Source organism: Sarcophilus harrisii, chromosome 4, assembly GCF_902635505.1.
Source record: "Sarcophilus harrisii chromosome 4, mSarHar1.11, whole genome shotgun sequence".
Lineage (NCBI taxonomy): Eukaryota > Metazoa > Chordata > Mammalia > Dasyuromorphia > Dasyuridae > Sarcophilus > Sarcophilus harrisii.
In genome coordinates, this window is record NC_045429.1 from 52,759,025 (window position 1) to 52,773,487 (window position 14,463).

The following is a 14,463-nucleotide window of genomic DNA, read 5'->3' on the forward strand; positions in this document are numbered from 1 at the left end:
TATGAAATGGGATTTGAAGGATAATTTATAAGGTCCCCTCATCAAAAACTAAATTCCTTGTCAGTCTACATAGACAGAAATCCTGACATTAGAGGAATCTCTATATGATTATTTGTATGTTGTATTCCTGTTTAAAATTTTTTCCACTGAGGTGTATTTTTGCTGGGTATGGTAATGAAGAAACACCAATGTTGGTTCCATTCTTGTATCTTTAGATGAAAATGCATGTCATTCAACTAATGAATATAATCTTTACCCCTGATTCCCTTTTGTCTCTCCCACCATCATTTTGATCCATGGTTTAGTTTGACTTGGATCCTTCTGGAAAGCAGAATAGATTAGATAGACAGACATATCAATAGATAGATATCTGATAGATAGATAAACCAATACATAGATACCTGATAGATTAGATAGATAGATGGATAAATAGGAGAAGTAAACATTTAAGTGCTTAATGTGCTAGACTTTGTGATAAGCACTAGAGATAAATAGAAGTAAGAATTGCAGTCTCTCTCCTAAATATCTACCCCAGAAAGCTTGATCATATGGTTGGAAAGATTGCCATAGACCTTGATTGTCTCTCCTTTAGTCTCAAAGATCTGAACATTTATTTGCCATTGGGATTTTATCTGTGTTCTTAAACAAAACAAAAGAACCTACTTCTCCATAGCTCAGGGACAAGCTACTAGAGGAAAGCAGGACTGTGACTTAGCAACATTGGAATGAGCAGGGATTTTGGAGTCTATTTTGAGATGACAGTCATCCTGAAGGTTTTGCTCTTTATTCTTCACTATGGGATAGCACTCAGAATTGGATCTTGAACAAAGTAGGTGTTCAATAGTTTAATACATTTCCTGAAGTCCTCTCTGAGCTTTGCTGACCTTCTAGACTTTTTTCTCCAACATTGTTCAACAGACTACTCACACTGAAGACCACTCTTTCTTCCCCAAGTCTTTTTCCTTTGGAATTGTTCAAGAGAGAGAAAGTTGATTCATTCAGTAACCCTCAGGTATTAGAACATTGATTTGATAGTCAAAGGCCTTGAGTCTAAACCTAATATTTCCTTTCTGTGTGACCATGATTCGAGAAGCATTTTGGGTCCCATTTGCTTCATATGCAACATTGGAATAATACTATTTATAAGTCTTACCTTAAAAGATTGTTATAAGAAATGAGCCTCATTAACTTTTCAGTGTTATATAAGCATAAATTATCAGAAGGCCTAAGAGTTTGAGGCTTGAGGGTTATTAATAGTATTGCAGAGGAATCCAGCAGAGGGAAAATGTAGAGAAGGAGGTCGGGGGGAGAATCAGAGAAGATGTTAATTTTGCATGTGTATATTCTTAGTACAGGACTCCTTAAACATTTTTCAACCTCTTTGTCACCTGAAAAATTTTTGTTACCTGGGTATACAGGTATACAAATCAAATATTTACTGATAATAAATCATAATTTTGTAACCCCACATTCAGTTATAAGACTCCACATAGGGTTACAAACCACAACTTAAGAACCTGGGCCTTAGAACAACCATTTATGCTCCTTGAGGGCAAAGGGTGTTTTTTGCCTTAGCATTCCTGGTTTTTATAATAGCACTTTGCACATAGATTATTATTAAATGTTTGTTAAATTTAGTTGAATCATCATTTTCCAGAAACCACAGTCCAACCAGATGAAATGATGTAGCTAGAGTCATATAGCTATTGATAATGGGATCCAGAAGCTAGACATAGGCCCCTCCCATTTATTCAGTGAAGAATAAACACTATATTTAGAGTTGGAAGACAAGTTAACATTTTTTTCTGACATTTAATAATTGTGTGACTTCACATAAATTACTTCACTTTCCTGTTTTCTTAACTTTAAAGTGTGTGTGTGTGTGTGTGTGTGTGTGTGTGTGTGTGTGAAGTCTCTATGAAGAGGATTGAATAATTGTTGGTATAGAAATGAGGCCTTATCAAACAGAAGTTGAAAGAAATGGCCTCTCCTGACACAGAGATCAGACACACTGATTTTTTGTATGGACATTTATATTTAACAAAACTAGAGTCAGAAGAAATCTTTTTAAGTCAATAGGCATTGCTGCATGGGGAGAAGAGAAAGGGGCAAAAAGAGAAGGATTTCTTGCATTTCTTGATATGAAGGAAGGAAAATGAACAGAAAAGTACTTATTGAACCTGCCAGTAGTTGTGCTAATTGTTGAGGATACAAAAATATGGTATTGATATCTAAGATAGATAGGTCACTAAGAGAAACATAGAAGATCAAGATCCATTTCCAATGAATCATTTTTTATAGTTAATCAAAAGAATTACAAACTATTAACAATCACGTGAAAGACTGTTCTAAATAACTAACAATAATACAAATGCAAATCAAAAAACTGTGGTTTTTGTCTTACATCTAGCAAATTAACAAACATAGCAAAAATGGTAGTAGTTAATACAGGGGTATTATAGTAAGACAGGAAGTTAAGTAATGCAGTGAATAGAGTGCTATATCTGGAGTCCAGAGGAGTAGTTCAGTTCTAGTTTCGGAAATTTGTAAGCTTGGTGTGATACCGGGCAAGTAATATGCTCACTGTCTGTTTCAGTTTCATTATCTCTTAAATGGGAATGAAAATAAAACCCATCTCCCACAGTTGTTATGAAAATAAAATCACATATATGCAAAGGGCTTTGCAAAGTTTAAAGAACTATATAAATTCAATCTATTATTAACACACTGTTAGAGCTGTGATGTGTTCTAACCATTCTGAAAAGTAATAGGGAATGATGATTTTTTTAAGTACAGAAATGGACATACATTTTGTCACAGATTTCACTGCTATGTATGTATCCAAAAGAGGTCAAAGATTGAAAAAAGGAACTCATATGTACCAAAATATTGATAACATTATTAAATAGAGACTTATTGATACTTACTGATTAGGGAATGTACAAAATGTAAAGGAATTTTAGCGTGCTAAAAATTATAATTGAAAAAGACAGGAAGATATAAGATTATAGGAAGATATAAATGATGAAAATTGAAATAAATAAAATCAAGAAAACAATGTGCTTAATTTAAATAGAAAAAAATAAAAACCTATACTGGTAGTTAATAATAATGACCAAACAGCTGAAGAAGAGATGAGAATATGTATCTTCCTCCATTCTTTGCAGAGTTAGGGTATCCCTAATGTGCAACACTGTATCTATCATTCTTGGTTCACATGTTGATGAATAATGCTGAGCTCCTTTCTTTCTCTATCTTTTTTAAAATATCTTTGTTAAAGAGCCCACTTTTATGGTATCTACCTCTGATTAGTGGATGGATATATATATATATATATATATATATATATATATATATATATATATATATATATATATATATATATATATTTGGAAATGAAGGTTATGTAAAATCTTCAAGTTCAATCCCAAAGAATGTCAGTATAAGAGAAAATCCTTGAACATAAAGCAAATTTTTAAGTTTGAGGTTGTGTTTCATTCTAGTCAGGCTAATCATCCTTTTTCATGATGCCCTCTTCACTATGAGGATTTAGAATTTTCCTAACAATAAAAACTACCTTCTCCTTTTTTCTCTATTCTGGCATCCATGGAATATATTAATTTGATATATCAGGAACATTGTAGGTAAATTAAATATATGGTTAATGGTGAATGATGTAATTATTTTCATAGAAGAATCCTGTGGATGTGAGGAAATCTTCAAAAATGTAGGCCTTTCCCTGGCCTATCTGGACAACATATGGGAACTCTTTGGCCACAATTTCCCCAGATACATTTATTTATCTTCCTCCCTTATATATCCAAGGAAATACAAAGATATATCAAGGTTGCCACTCTTGATCCCAAATAAAAAAAAAAGAGACAGTACATTTTAAAGAAGTTTTTTAATGTCATTTCAATAATCTTATATTGAAGTAGGGATCTCATTCATTTTTAATCCCATAAATCCTGCTATATTCTCTGACTGATCCTTATCCACAGTCACCAGCAGAGAGCTACAGAGTTTTAGGTATTTTCATTCACCAGATTGGCTTTTTTTATTTGCTTGCATAAATTATAAACAACAGCACAAAATCACACAACATAGAATCTAGAATAGAGAGGACGTGTTTCCTCTGGCCTTGGGGACATTATGTCCAAGGTTCTTTTTGCTTCCCCACAAGTGAAGCCAAGTCTTAAACAATTCCCTCTTGGAGAAATGGAGGCCAACCCAACTTCCCCACTGCCCCCATTTCCTTGTTTGAGTTTTCCAGGAGGCCTCCTGACAAAGAAATATCTCACTCTAGCACCACATTTAGGGAATAGGGTGTGGAACCATATCCTTATGTGCAATGGCTATTGAATTGAATATAGCCATGGTCAGAAAAGTGACTCCAAAGGATGTTGCCACTGGCTTCCATCAAAATTGTCTCTCGAGGATTCCTTGAGTTACTGGATATCGTTGAGAAATAAAATCTCCAGGACTATAGACCCTCCTCCACATCTGAGATATCATCTTTAAAATTCTGGGCTCTACAATTGGAAACCAGGTAGGTAATGTTGCCCAAACGCCTAAGGCTGAAGAAAAGTCATTCCGCTCTCCTCCCAGAGCTGCATCTTCATATTAATCCAACAGTAGTGAAAGCCTTCTATATTGAATAACAATAGCACAGATTGGTATTGCACCCCTCTTTGTTTGCTTTTCAATAAGGATTAAGCTTCAGTGCTCCTGGGTGAGGTAGGTAAGTTCCATCAGCCTCATGTCATACTGGAGGAAGCCGCAGCCCAATGAGGTTAAAAGACTTGCCCAATATTATCCAGCAGCTGAGTGTTGTCATTAATCATCCTGGCTCTGAGCTCTCCACTAATGTTATGAGACATTGTTCTCTCCCAACTAAGCCACTAGTTACTGGGGGCCCCCATCAACAAGGACCAATCACTTTTTAGAACTCAACCCCTAGCAATGAAAACTAAACAACCTATAATCAGACTAGATGAATCGGCAATCCTGCCCTGGCCAACAAATCTCCAACTAAAAATAAAGTTTATAAAAGTAAATTATCTCATTTATAACTTAAGTGCATCAAGCATTTCCTTAAATAGAGTTCACACTGAAAATAAAGTTACTTTCGCTGTACAGTTGCTGCCTGTTACAATTAGGAATAAACTTTGATGATAAAGTATGAAAGGTTACACACACTTACACACACGTCCATCTGTTTATGGTTACATAGATAGATAGACGCATGCAACTCTTGACAAGAGCTTCCCCAAAATAGTGGGAAGTTGTTAGGAGTCTCTAGGTACCTAATTTGCATGAGAATGTCTATATTAAAAGTCCCTGTCCTTAATGATAAACACGTCTTCATATCTAATGCTATGACTCTTATAGAAACATTAAACTATGCAATCCATAACGTATTCAGTCTTTGGAAATGCCGGGCTATACCATATTGTTATTATACAGCATCCCCAAGAAAGGCCCCTCCCCCGCCCCCTTCTTCCCTAACCTCCCAAACTAAGGCCAATTGACCCCTGGTTTAATATGCTTGTTTTACTTGGGAGCCTAGTCACTGGATTCTAAGGGTGGATTCAAGAAGTGAAATAAGAATTCTGCATGGAATACAGGTGGTCGATGGGGTTCCCCACCCGGGACTGCAGAGGTCCAGCTTCAGAGGTTGCTAGGAAACAATCACCCAGGTTACTGAGGGAGGTGTCATCACTATCTAGATCATGGAAAAGGGGCTCAGCACCTGAAATGGAAATAAAACACCAGCATGAAGTTCACCTTTTATTACTCGAAAAATACAAATCAATTCAATGAATATTTATCAAGTAAAGACTATATATGCTGACAAAAGTAGCTATTTGACAACAGTCCTCAAGAATCTGGCTATCCTTTTAAGAAAATAAGACTTATATGTGCAACTGCTGTGAAATAGTATCTAATAAATATTTACCTATTAAAAGAAATTATAACAGAAGGTTAAACTGAATATAGCCATGTGCCACTATATATGGTCCAGCATAACTCATGATCCAGGCTCAAAGGAAGGCATGCTGCTCCACCCTTAGAGCTCTCCTTCTAGCTAACAATAGCACAACTTTTGAATATTTATTGTTACCAACATACATCCATATTACACTACCTCATCTGCCTTACGGTAAAGTTTGAACTTCATCACTCCTGGATGCAATCAGCTCCATCCCACACAGGAAGAAGCTAATATCCAATGAGGTTAAGTGATTTGTCCATCACTCTATATATGATCAGTAAAAGAAAAAGGCAGTGTTGGATGGAATTGCTATTCAAGTTTTTACACGAAGAAGGTTGGATCTAGAAAACGATATTCAACGAATGGTAAAATAACAGTAAAGCTTCAAGAGAATTTCATGTTCTATTCAATGAATATTTAATAGGTAGCTTAGAGATTATATAGCACTATTTAAAAAGTTTTAAACATAAAAAGCTAGCAAAGTGCTTTACAAATATTGCTTCATTTTATTCTCACAACCCTAGGAGAGAAGTGCTGTTTTAAAATTGTATGTTTATAACTACTTTATGGAGTATTTCTATATTATAGTGTATATAGTATATTATTTAATTATATATTATTTTACAAACATGATTTGTTTCATTATTTTTACATTTATCATTTTACAAAGGAGGAAACCAAGGAAGTCAGAGGTTAAGTGACTTTTCTGGAGTCTGTAGCTAGTGTCTGAGTCAGAATTTGAACTCTGGTCCTTCATATTCCATAACCTGTGGCTCTATCCCTTCAACCACCCAGCTGCCTCATTTACTTAGTGTCCATAGTGTTCCCAACCCTAGATTCTTTGGGAAATGCAAAGAAATAGATGACTTTGTCCCTGAGACAAGAGATAACTCTATATAATAACTAGAGAAAAAGTATACTCTTTGAGTCTGAGTAAAGGGAAGTACACTGGAGGAACCCAGCAAAAATATACATGGAATAGTTTCATGATTTAATGAAGGACTCTACTGGTATCTGCTACTAGACAGCAGAGGGGGCTGGTGCCATACAGCAATTGAATGTGTAAGGACACCAGTGAACAAAGAAAGTTGACTTAAGGTCCATAATTTGTGATTGATCTTGCCACCATAGCCATGGTTTGATGTTCCCTCCTGCCTGAAAAAAAAAAACTTTATATTTAATCTTAGCAACAATTCTTTACTACATTTTACAGAATATTGGTCAATATGAATTTTTCTTTGTAAAAAGCTAATTTTTGACTTCCATTATATCTATTAATCTCATTTTCCTTTGCTAAAGTGCAACTTTAGGATTGAAACTTGGTTCTTACACCTGGTTCCTATATACTAATCTACTAAAAGTTATTTAAATGGAAAGTTAGGAAGATGAGTGATTTTCTGTAGTTATTTAGAACTAAGTTAGGGAAGATTTTCTATAGATTGACTGTACTCAACATATAAATCTAATCTAATTCAGAAAAAAACTTTTTAACCATTAAAGGTTGATTTATAGTCCTTGGATTATATCAGAACACTTGCTAGGATTCACAATAGAGAAAGGCAAGTAGAAAAACTCCTACTTATATATCTATTCTCACAGGTAATTTACTTGCTCAGTTAAAGAATCTTACCTTGATCAGAGGCATTTTTGTTAGAAATTATTTAATGAGCTCCTCTACTCTGCCAATTCTGGTAGGATTTGAAAACTCAGTTGCATTGTTGAAATAGAAATAGTCATGCTCCTAGGTGGCCCAGTGGGTAGAGTGCCAAATTTAAGAGTCAAAAAGACTTATGTTCATAATCTGGTCTCAGACAGTTACTAGCAGTTTGATAGTGGGCCAGTCACTTAATCTTGCTCAGGAAGCAGCCTGATAAAGGAAATATGGAAAAGCCTATTTGCAAGTAGAGAATTTCTTGAATTCAGTCCTGGCAGCATTTTGACTATCTTACCATACGGGTGCATGTGATCTCCAGGCATCTGAGGTGGGGTGAGCCCTTGTCGAAAGGGATCTGAATTGTACACACTCTGTTCAATGGCCAAGAGCTGCTGTGGGGTTGGAAGTGCAGTATAGGGATTCATGATCCCTTCCATTCCAGTATTTCCTCCACCATTTGTCTGAGCTGTAGAACAAAGAAGGAGAGATCATTTTCAATATTCTGGAAGAAAAGAGGGATTATCCTGGTTTAGTCTCACCCAATTATCTGCCATCTATTGTAATGAGTATTTTTTCACTAGAATATAATCTCCTTGAGGATAGGGACTGTCTTGATTTCTGCTTGTTATTTGTGTTTCCCAACACTTAGCACAGTGTTTTGTCACACAGTAAGTACTTAATAAATGATGATTCACTTGATTTGCTTCTCAGTGTGGGTGTAACATATTGTTAACTCTCCCAAAGCTCCCTTCTGGGGTGGGTAGGGAACTGAACCAGATGACCTCAGATCAGGCCCTCACCTTGTCATGTCATTATAACCAACAGTCTAAGTCTCTTTTTTTCACCTACAATTAAAAAGGTGCTAAATACTTGCCATCTGCCTTAGTGGTTTGATGTCTATGGAGCTGTTATAGGAGGATCTCTTGAGATCCCCAAATTAATGGATCCTGGACACACCAAGCACTTCTAATCCCATAGTCCTTTGAGGCATCCTTTCCCATCACTCTGCTTAATTTAGGGTAGTCATCTTTCAAAGTCCTCTTAACAATGACTTGAATTTAAACTTGCCCAAGTTCTGGTCCATTGGAAATTATTATTATTAATATTATTTACTAAAATTTATTAAGAATTTACTGTGTGACAAGCATTATGTTAAGCCATAGGAATGCAAAATAGGGCAAAAGAAAGTCCATGTCCTTAAGGCACTTTAAGTCTAATATGAAAGATAATGTGCAAATGGCTTTGTACATATAAGCTATATGCAGAATAAAATGAAGATTAATAATTATTTGAACCTGAAATCAAAAGATAAAATCTTTGCTATGATGCCTCCTATTTGTATGATCTTTGATATGTCACTTTAGCTTGATGGGTTTCAGGTTCCTTGTCTATAAAATGACAAGTCTGGACTAAATGATCTCTGAGGTCTTTTCCAAATGTAGAAATATAAGATCTTCTAGAATGAATAATTTTGTATCAGAGAACCTGATTGGAATTTCGGTTTTGATGCTAAATGTCAGTGTAACTTTGGGCATGTTGCATTATCTATCTGGATCTCAGCTTTCTTATCTGTGGAATAAGCTGGTTGGAATACAGAAACTTTATTCTTTCCTATGATCCTACTTTGCTCTTTAAAATAGCCTTAAGGATTATACAGAAATGGTAGATTTAAATACAGAGCCAGCCCTCAAACATGGTCTTTTTTTCCCACCGGACCATGTAGGATAGTAAGCTGAAGATGCATTTGTCCAACATCTTTGTCAGCTTTTGTATTACTTCCTTTTCCAGTGAATCTCTCATATGATAATGACAGTGATCCTAATTCAAGAGATAAATGACAAAGAAATTCACTGGCTGTAGAAGGCCTCTGAGTTACAAAGGCCAAAACTAGGACCACACATTATAATCTAGAACCACATTCAATTCAATACTTAGTAGAAAGATATAGTACCAAAAAGATCTTGATAAAAGAACCATGCGAAATAACAAGAGCTATATTGAGGAAGATGAAAATAAACAGGTCTTAAGAAAAATGCTACTCTTTCACTAATTATATGGGGGGATCCTAATTATATAAAGCAGCTTCCACTCATACACATATGGCATTGTTCCCATCACAGACATGCTAGAGCAGGTGCCAAGCCACATGTCTTAGCATGTCCAGTCCATACTCAAGCATGTCTATCACACTAATTCAAGAATTTTTAAATGCATTGCCTTGAATAACCTCCTTGCAGAATCAGGGAATACATTTTTATTATAACAAAACAAAATAATACAAAAAATTGTAAGACATTTATGTTACTGAAAGAGGCTTAATGAAAGATGATAAGTTTTTCCTTTCTTTAAGGAAGGGATAAGCATTTATATAGTACCTATTATATGCCTTTATTAATATTATCTAATTTGATGCTCACAATAACCTGGGAGGAAGGTGTTGAAATCAGTTCAATTTTATAGTTGACAAAACTGAGGCAAACAGAGCTTAAGTGACATGCCTAGGATCTTACAGCTAATAAGTATCTGAGCCTGGGTTTGAACTCAGATTTTCTTGACTTCAGGCCCAGCACTTTATCCATTTCACTCTTTAGCCATCTCATGCTACATTAGCCCAGAAAAAGAATCTTATCCGGAATGGACAAACAGAGAAGATGATGACAATAAGGAATTAATGGTTAGCAGCATAATAAATAAGCTACTGTTGCCATCATTAGTTACGCATCCTGCACTCTGAAGCTCTGCCACAACTATCAATTGACCTCTGGAAGAGGTAAAATGGTCTCAGTCCCCACTCTAAGGATGATAGTGGAATGAGGTGATAGATGGAGCATCAGTCATTTCAATGAAGAGTTGGGTCAGTGTCACTTAGTAGTGGATAATGAAGTCTCATGCTGTATTCTGGGAAGAAATAGAGAAGGAAATATAGCACTAGCTGCTGAGAAGGGGGCATCACCTCACCTGTACTCAGCCTCTGTGTGTTCTGCTGATCTTGCTGTTGCTGCTGCTGTCGCCTTGCCAACTTCTTCATCTGGTGAAGAAGGAATAAGAGAGTTAGAACTGAGCCCACCTGCAATAGCTTAATGACTGGGAAGATGGGAGAGAGAAGGAAAGGCAGAGGGATGGCCTTAGAAATAAGACTGTCAGATTAGTGAAACCACAGGACCCTGCTTCCTCAGGTGTGCATTTGAGGAAGAGGCTTGCTTCTCAGATCCAGACATTTTGGGGAAATGGTTCCACTGGGGACCTTGCAACTAGTTATATCTCATTTGCAGAGCTATTTTCTAAGTGTGAAGACAGACACATAAAGAGCCCTGTTTCAATGTAAAAGACAGTGACTATGTTGGGAACAAAAACAACAGATTGACCTAGAAACCTAATTTGGATCAATTAGGATTTACTGACTTCTAGATCAAGGAAGATGAAGCAGAAATTCTCAGAATGAATAGTAAACAAGGTTTATACATTTTCAAGGGTGAGGAACAGTGTAGAGGACAAAGTTGTAATGGGCTGAGGCTTGAGTTGATGCACTGAGGTCCCAAGCACGTGAGGCTAAATAGTAATTGGACTATATTAATATACATGCTTGGATAAAGAATGGCCCCCGCCCACTCTCTGTGCAAGTCCTGATGTGTTGTATAGGAAATGACGATTTTGGTGGGTGGAGGCAGAGAGACAGGAAGAGAGGCTGGGAGAGATTTGGCCTGGGTTCTATGCTCATAGCTGCTGGTCATGTGGCTGCTGGTCTAGCTAGCTTCTTGACTCAGCTGCACACATTGCTATTGCCCATTCTCTTCTACCTCTGATCCTTCTTCACTGAGAATAATGACTGACGATTTTCCCCTAACCTGAATTCCTGACTCCGGCTGATTTTAAAATACGCGGTCATCACACAAAGTAAAAGTTGATTGATGAAGGTCCCTAGTATTGGGGTTCAAGGCTGATCTAGAGCAGTAACCATTTTACCCAGTTTCATACTCATACACACACACACACACACACACACACATACATATATCTGTGTGTGCATATATATAAATTCATAGCTCTTCTATTTTGAAAATCATTTCATTTAGGCATTGTATGTGTGTGTGAACTAAATGAAATGATTCTCAAAATAGAAGAGCTATGAATCCATAATAGCTAACAGGTAAAATAGAGTGGAGAATAAATAAATTGCCTTAATTTCCTAACAATAATCATTGCCACAAATGAAACATATCTGCAGGTCTAGTCATTTCTAATAATAACAATAACTCCTATTCCTAAAACATTTTAGAATTGCAAAACTTTTGTAAAATTCTTCTTAGTCCTGTGAAATGGATAATAAAATAATATCAATCTGGCTTTGCAGACATACAATCTAATATTTGGAAAAATTAAGTGACAAACCTATGATCATGTAGTTTATAAGTGCTGAATACAGGGTTCCAACCTAGGTTTCCCAACTCTGTCTATATGCAATACTCTTCCTGCCTTGTGCTGTATGGTACATGTATTATTGTATGGCATAGCCTGGGGGCTGACCTAATAGAAAGGTACAATAAATGGCCTGCCTATTGATTTGAAGAAAATGCCTTTAGAGCCACATATGATTTAGAGTTGAAAGAAATCTTAGAGATTGTTTTGTATCAATCTCTTCACTTAGCAAGCAGGAGGAAAAGGAAGCCTAGAGAAAGTAAGTGAATTGTCCAATATCACACAATGTAAATTGTAATATGTAATATAATGTAAATTGATTTTTTTGGTTTGATCATAAACGTATATGCTATAAGGGACCTGAGAAGCTAGACCTACTCCAAGTCCCCCTATTAACAGATAAGGCATATCAGGCAATAAATAAAAGTCCTAACAGAATAGATGGGAAAAAATGAGTCAGAGAGCATGGGCTGCTACTATAGAAGGCAGGCCAGAATGAAGCTTTTAGAAAACAAGTGGCAATAGGAAAGCTTTGTCCCTGTGAATGGGGAAGATTGACAAAATGGAAAGGCACATGTTAGAAAGGACTATGTTTTTGAAGTGAAATTCCCTCCCCTTCTCCCTAATTCATTCAGAGTCAAGAGAGCTGGATTAATTCTTGGTTCTGCCATATACTATTTGAATGAGATTGGGCTCATACTACACACTTCAAAGAGCTTTTGTTTTAAAAATGAGAATTATCTCAAAGCATTAGAAAATCCAATGACTATTAATAAGTAAATTTAGTATATAAGAAAGAAGACTGGACTTGGAAACTGCAGGCCTCAGTTGGAGTACACGATCCATCTGTTACTAGGTAATATCTCAGCTCGGTTGTCTCACCCATAAATAGGGATAACATTATTTAGATTACCTTAAAGTAGCATCTAATTGTACTGATGAATATCAAATGAGATTTTTTTAATGGAAAGCTCTACGTAACAATAATACTTCTTGGGTGCATTTGATACAATGTACATTAAAATGCTTAGTATTCTTTTAAGTTAAGGTAGTAGTAATAACAATAATAGGATAGTTGTAGTAGTGATAGTGGTATTGGTGGTAGTAGTAGGAGAAGGAAGAGGAAGAGGAGGAGGAGAAAGATGAAGAAAAGTAGGAGGAGGAGTAGCCAGTCTGTTTATTTGAAATACCAATTAGGTGGGTTTTTTAAATACTTGTTTGAGTTAATGACATCATTTACACTAACCAGAAATGAAACAACAAAACTTATATGATTAGGGTGTTCCAAAAGTCACATTAAGACTTTCGGGACACACTATATAAATATCAGCTATTATTATTCATGTACTAGCTTCAGTCTTGAATATATAGATCGAAATTTACAATACATTTTAGGAGAATATTTACTATCTGCTTAAATTAAAGCCTCCTTTTCTAACCACCAAAGTAAAGCATTCCTCCAGATATGAAGAGATGCATCCAGTCAGTGAGTATGGGATTAAATAACATGGCTATAACAAATGATCTCCTCTTATCACTATTTTTTTTCAGAAACACAGCAATATCTCAAGGGATTTGAGTGGTATAAAATTCAAAAGGGAGATTACCTTAGCTCTCTGATTTTGGAACCAAACTTGAACAACACGAACACTCAACCCTGTCTCAGCAGCCAAAGTCTCTCTTACCTTTAAAAGATAGAAAATAAGAAATGTTAAAATTAGAAAGTTAGAAACATTAAAATTTCAAAAAGGGGGAAAGATGTGGAAACATTTCTTATTATATTACATACATTTGTCATGAATAATACCTTCTTTTCCTCTAATAAACAGAATTTCCTGTGCCCAGGTGTTCTTTTCTTAATGGAGAGGATGGGGAATCAGTAGTTTAGAAAAAATTGAAATATTTTATTCAAAATTATCATAAAAGTTGAGGAAGATCAGTTAAGGGTTTTTTTGGCTAATAACCTTATATTAAACAATAATGAAACTGAATAAAACTCCATATGTATAGGATATCGCAGATGTCTTTTTGCAGTGTCAAGTTTTAATGGCTTAAGACTTTTGTGATGTCCTGTATATTTTTTATATTTGTAATTATTTGATGACATACATAATATATCAGCAAAGCAACTCAAGTTCATATGCCTATGAATCCATGCCTGTCATTACTAACAAGAAGTATGGATGGAAGAACACAGAGTAGATACAAGAATAGAAAAGATGTTTTATAATAAGATCAAAAGAAGAAGGTTTGTCTGAATATGTTGAAACCTATATACTTTCTCATTTAACACTTGTTTTAACTAAAAGTTTGGAACATACAATAAGTATACAAATGGGTGACTTTTGATAAGTCTTATGACATGAAGCAATTGGAGCTGAAAAAGTCATGAGTTATA

General features: G+C 35.6%; 1 protein-coding gene across 1 annotated transcript in view; it reads right to left on the reverse strand.

Annotated features, from left to right (window-relative positions):
* Positions 1-5,540: 5,540 nt before the first annotated feature.
* LMX1A (LIM homeobox transcription factor 1 alpha) overlaps positions 5,541-14,463 on the reverse strand; it is a 184,954-nt gene continuing 176,031 nt past the window's right edge. The window contains exons 5-8 of the mRNA XM_003767377.2: positions 13,673-13,750; positions 10,608-10,677; positions 7,945-8,115; positions 5,541-5,752 (exon numbers count right to left, since the gene is read on the reverse strand). Of these exons, the coding sequence (XP_003767425.1) occupies positions 5,592-5,752; positions 7,945-8,115; positions 10,608-10,677; positions 13,673-13,750 (480 nt within the window). The 3' untranslated portion in view covers positions 5,541-5,591. The remainder of the gene's footprint in view (positions 5,753-7,944; positions 8,116-10,607; positions 10,678-13,672; positions 13,751-14,463) is intronic.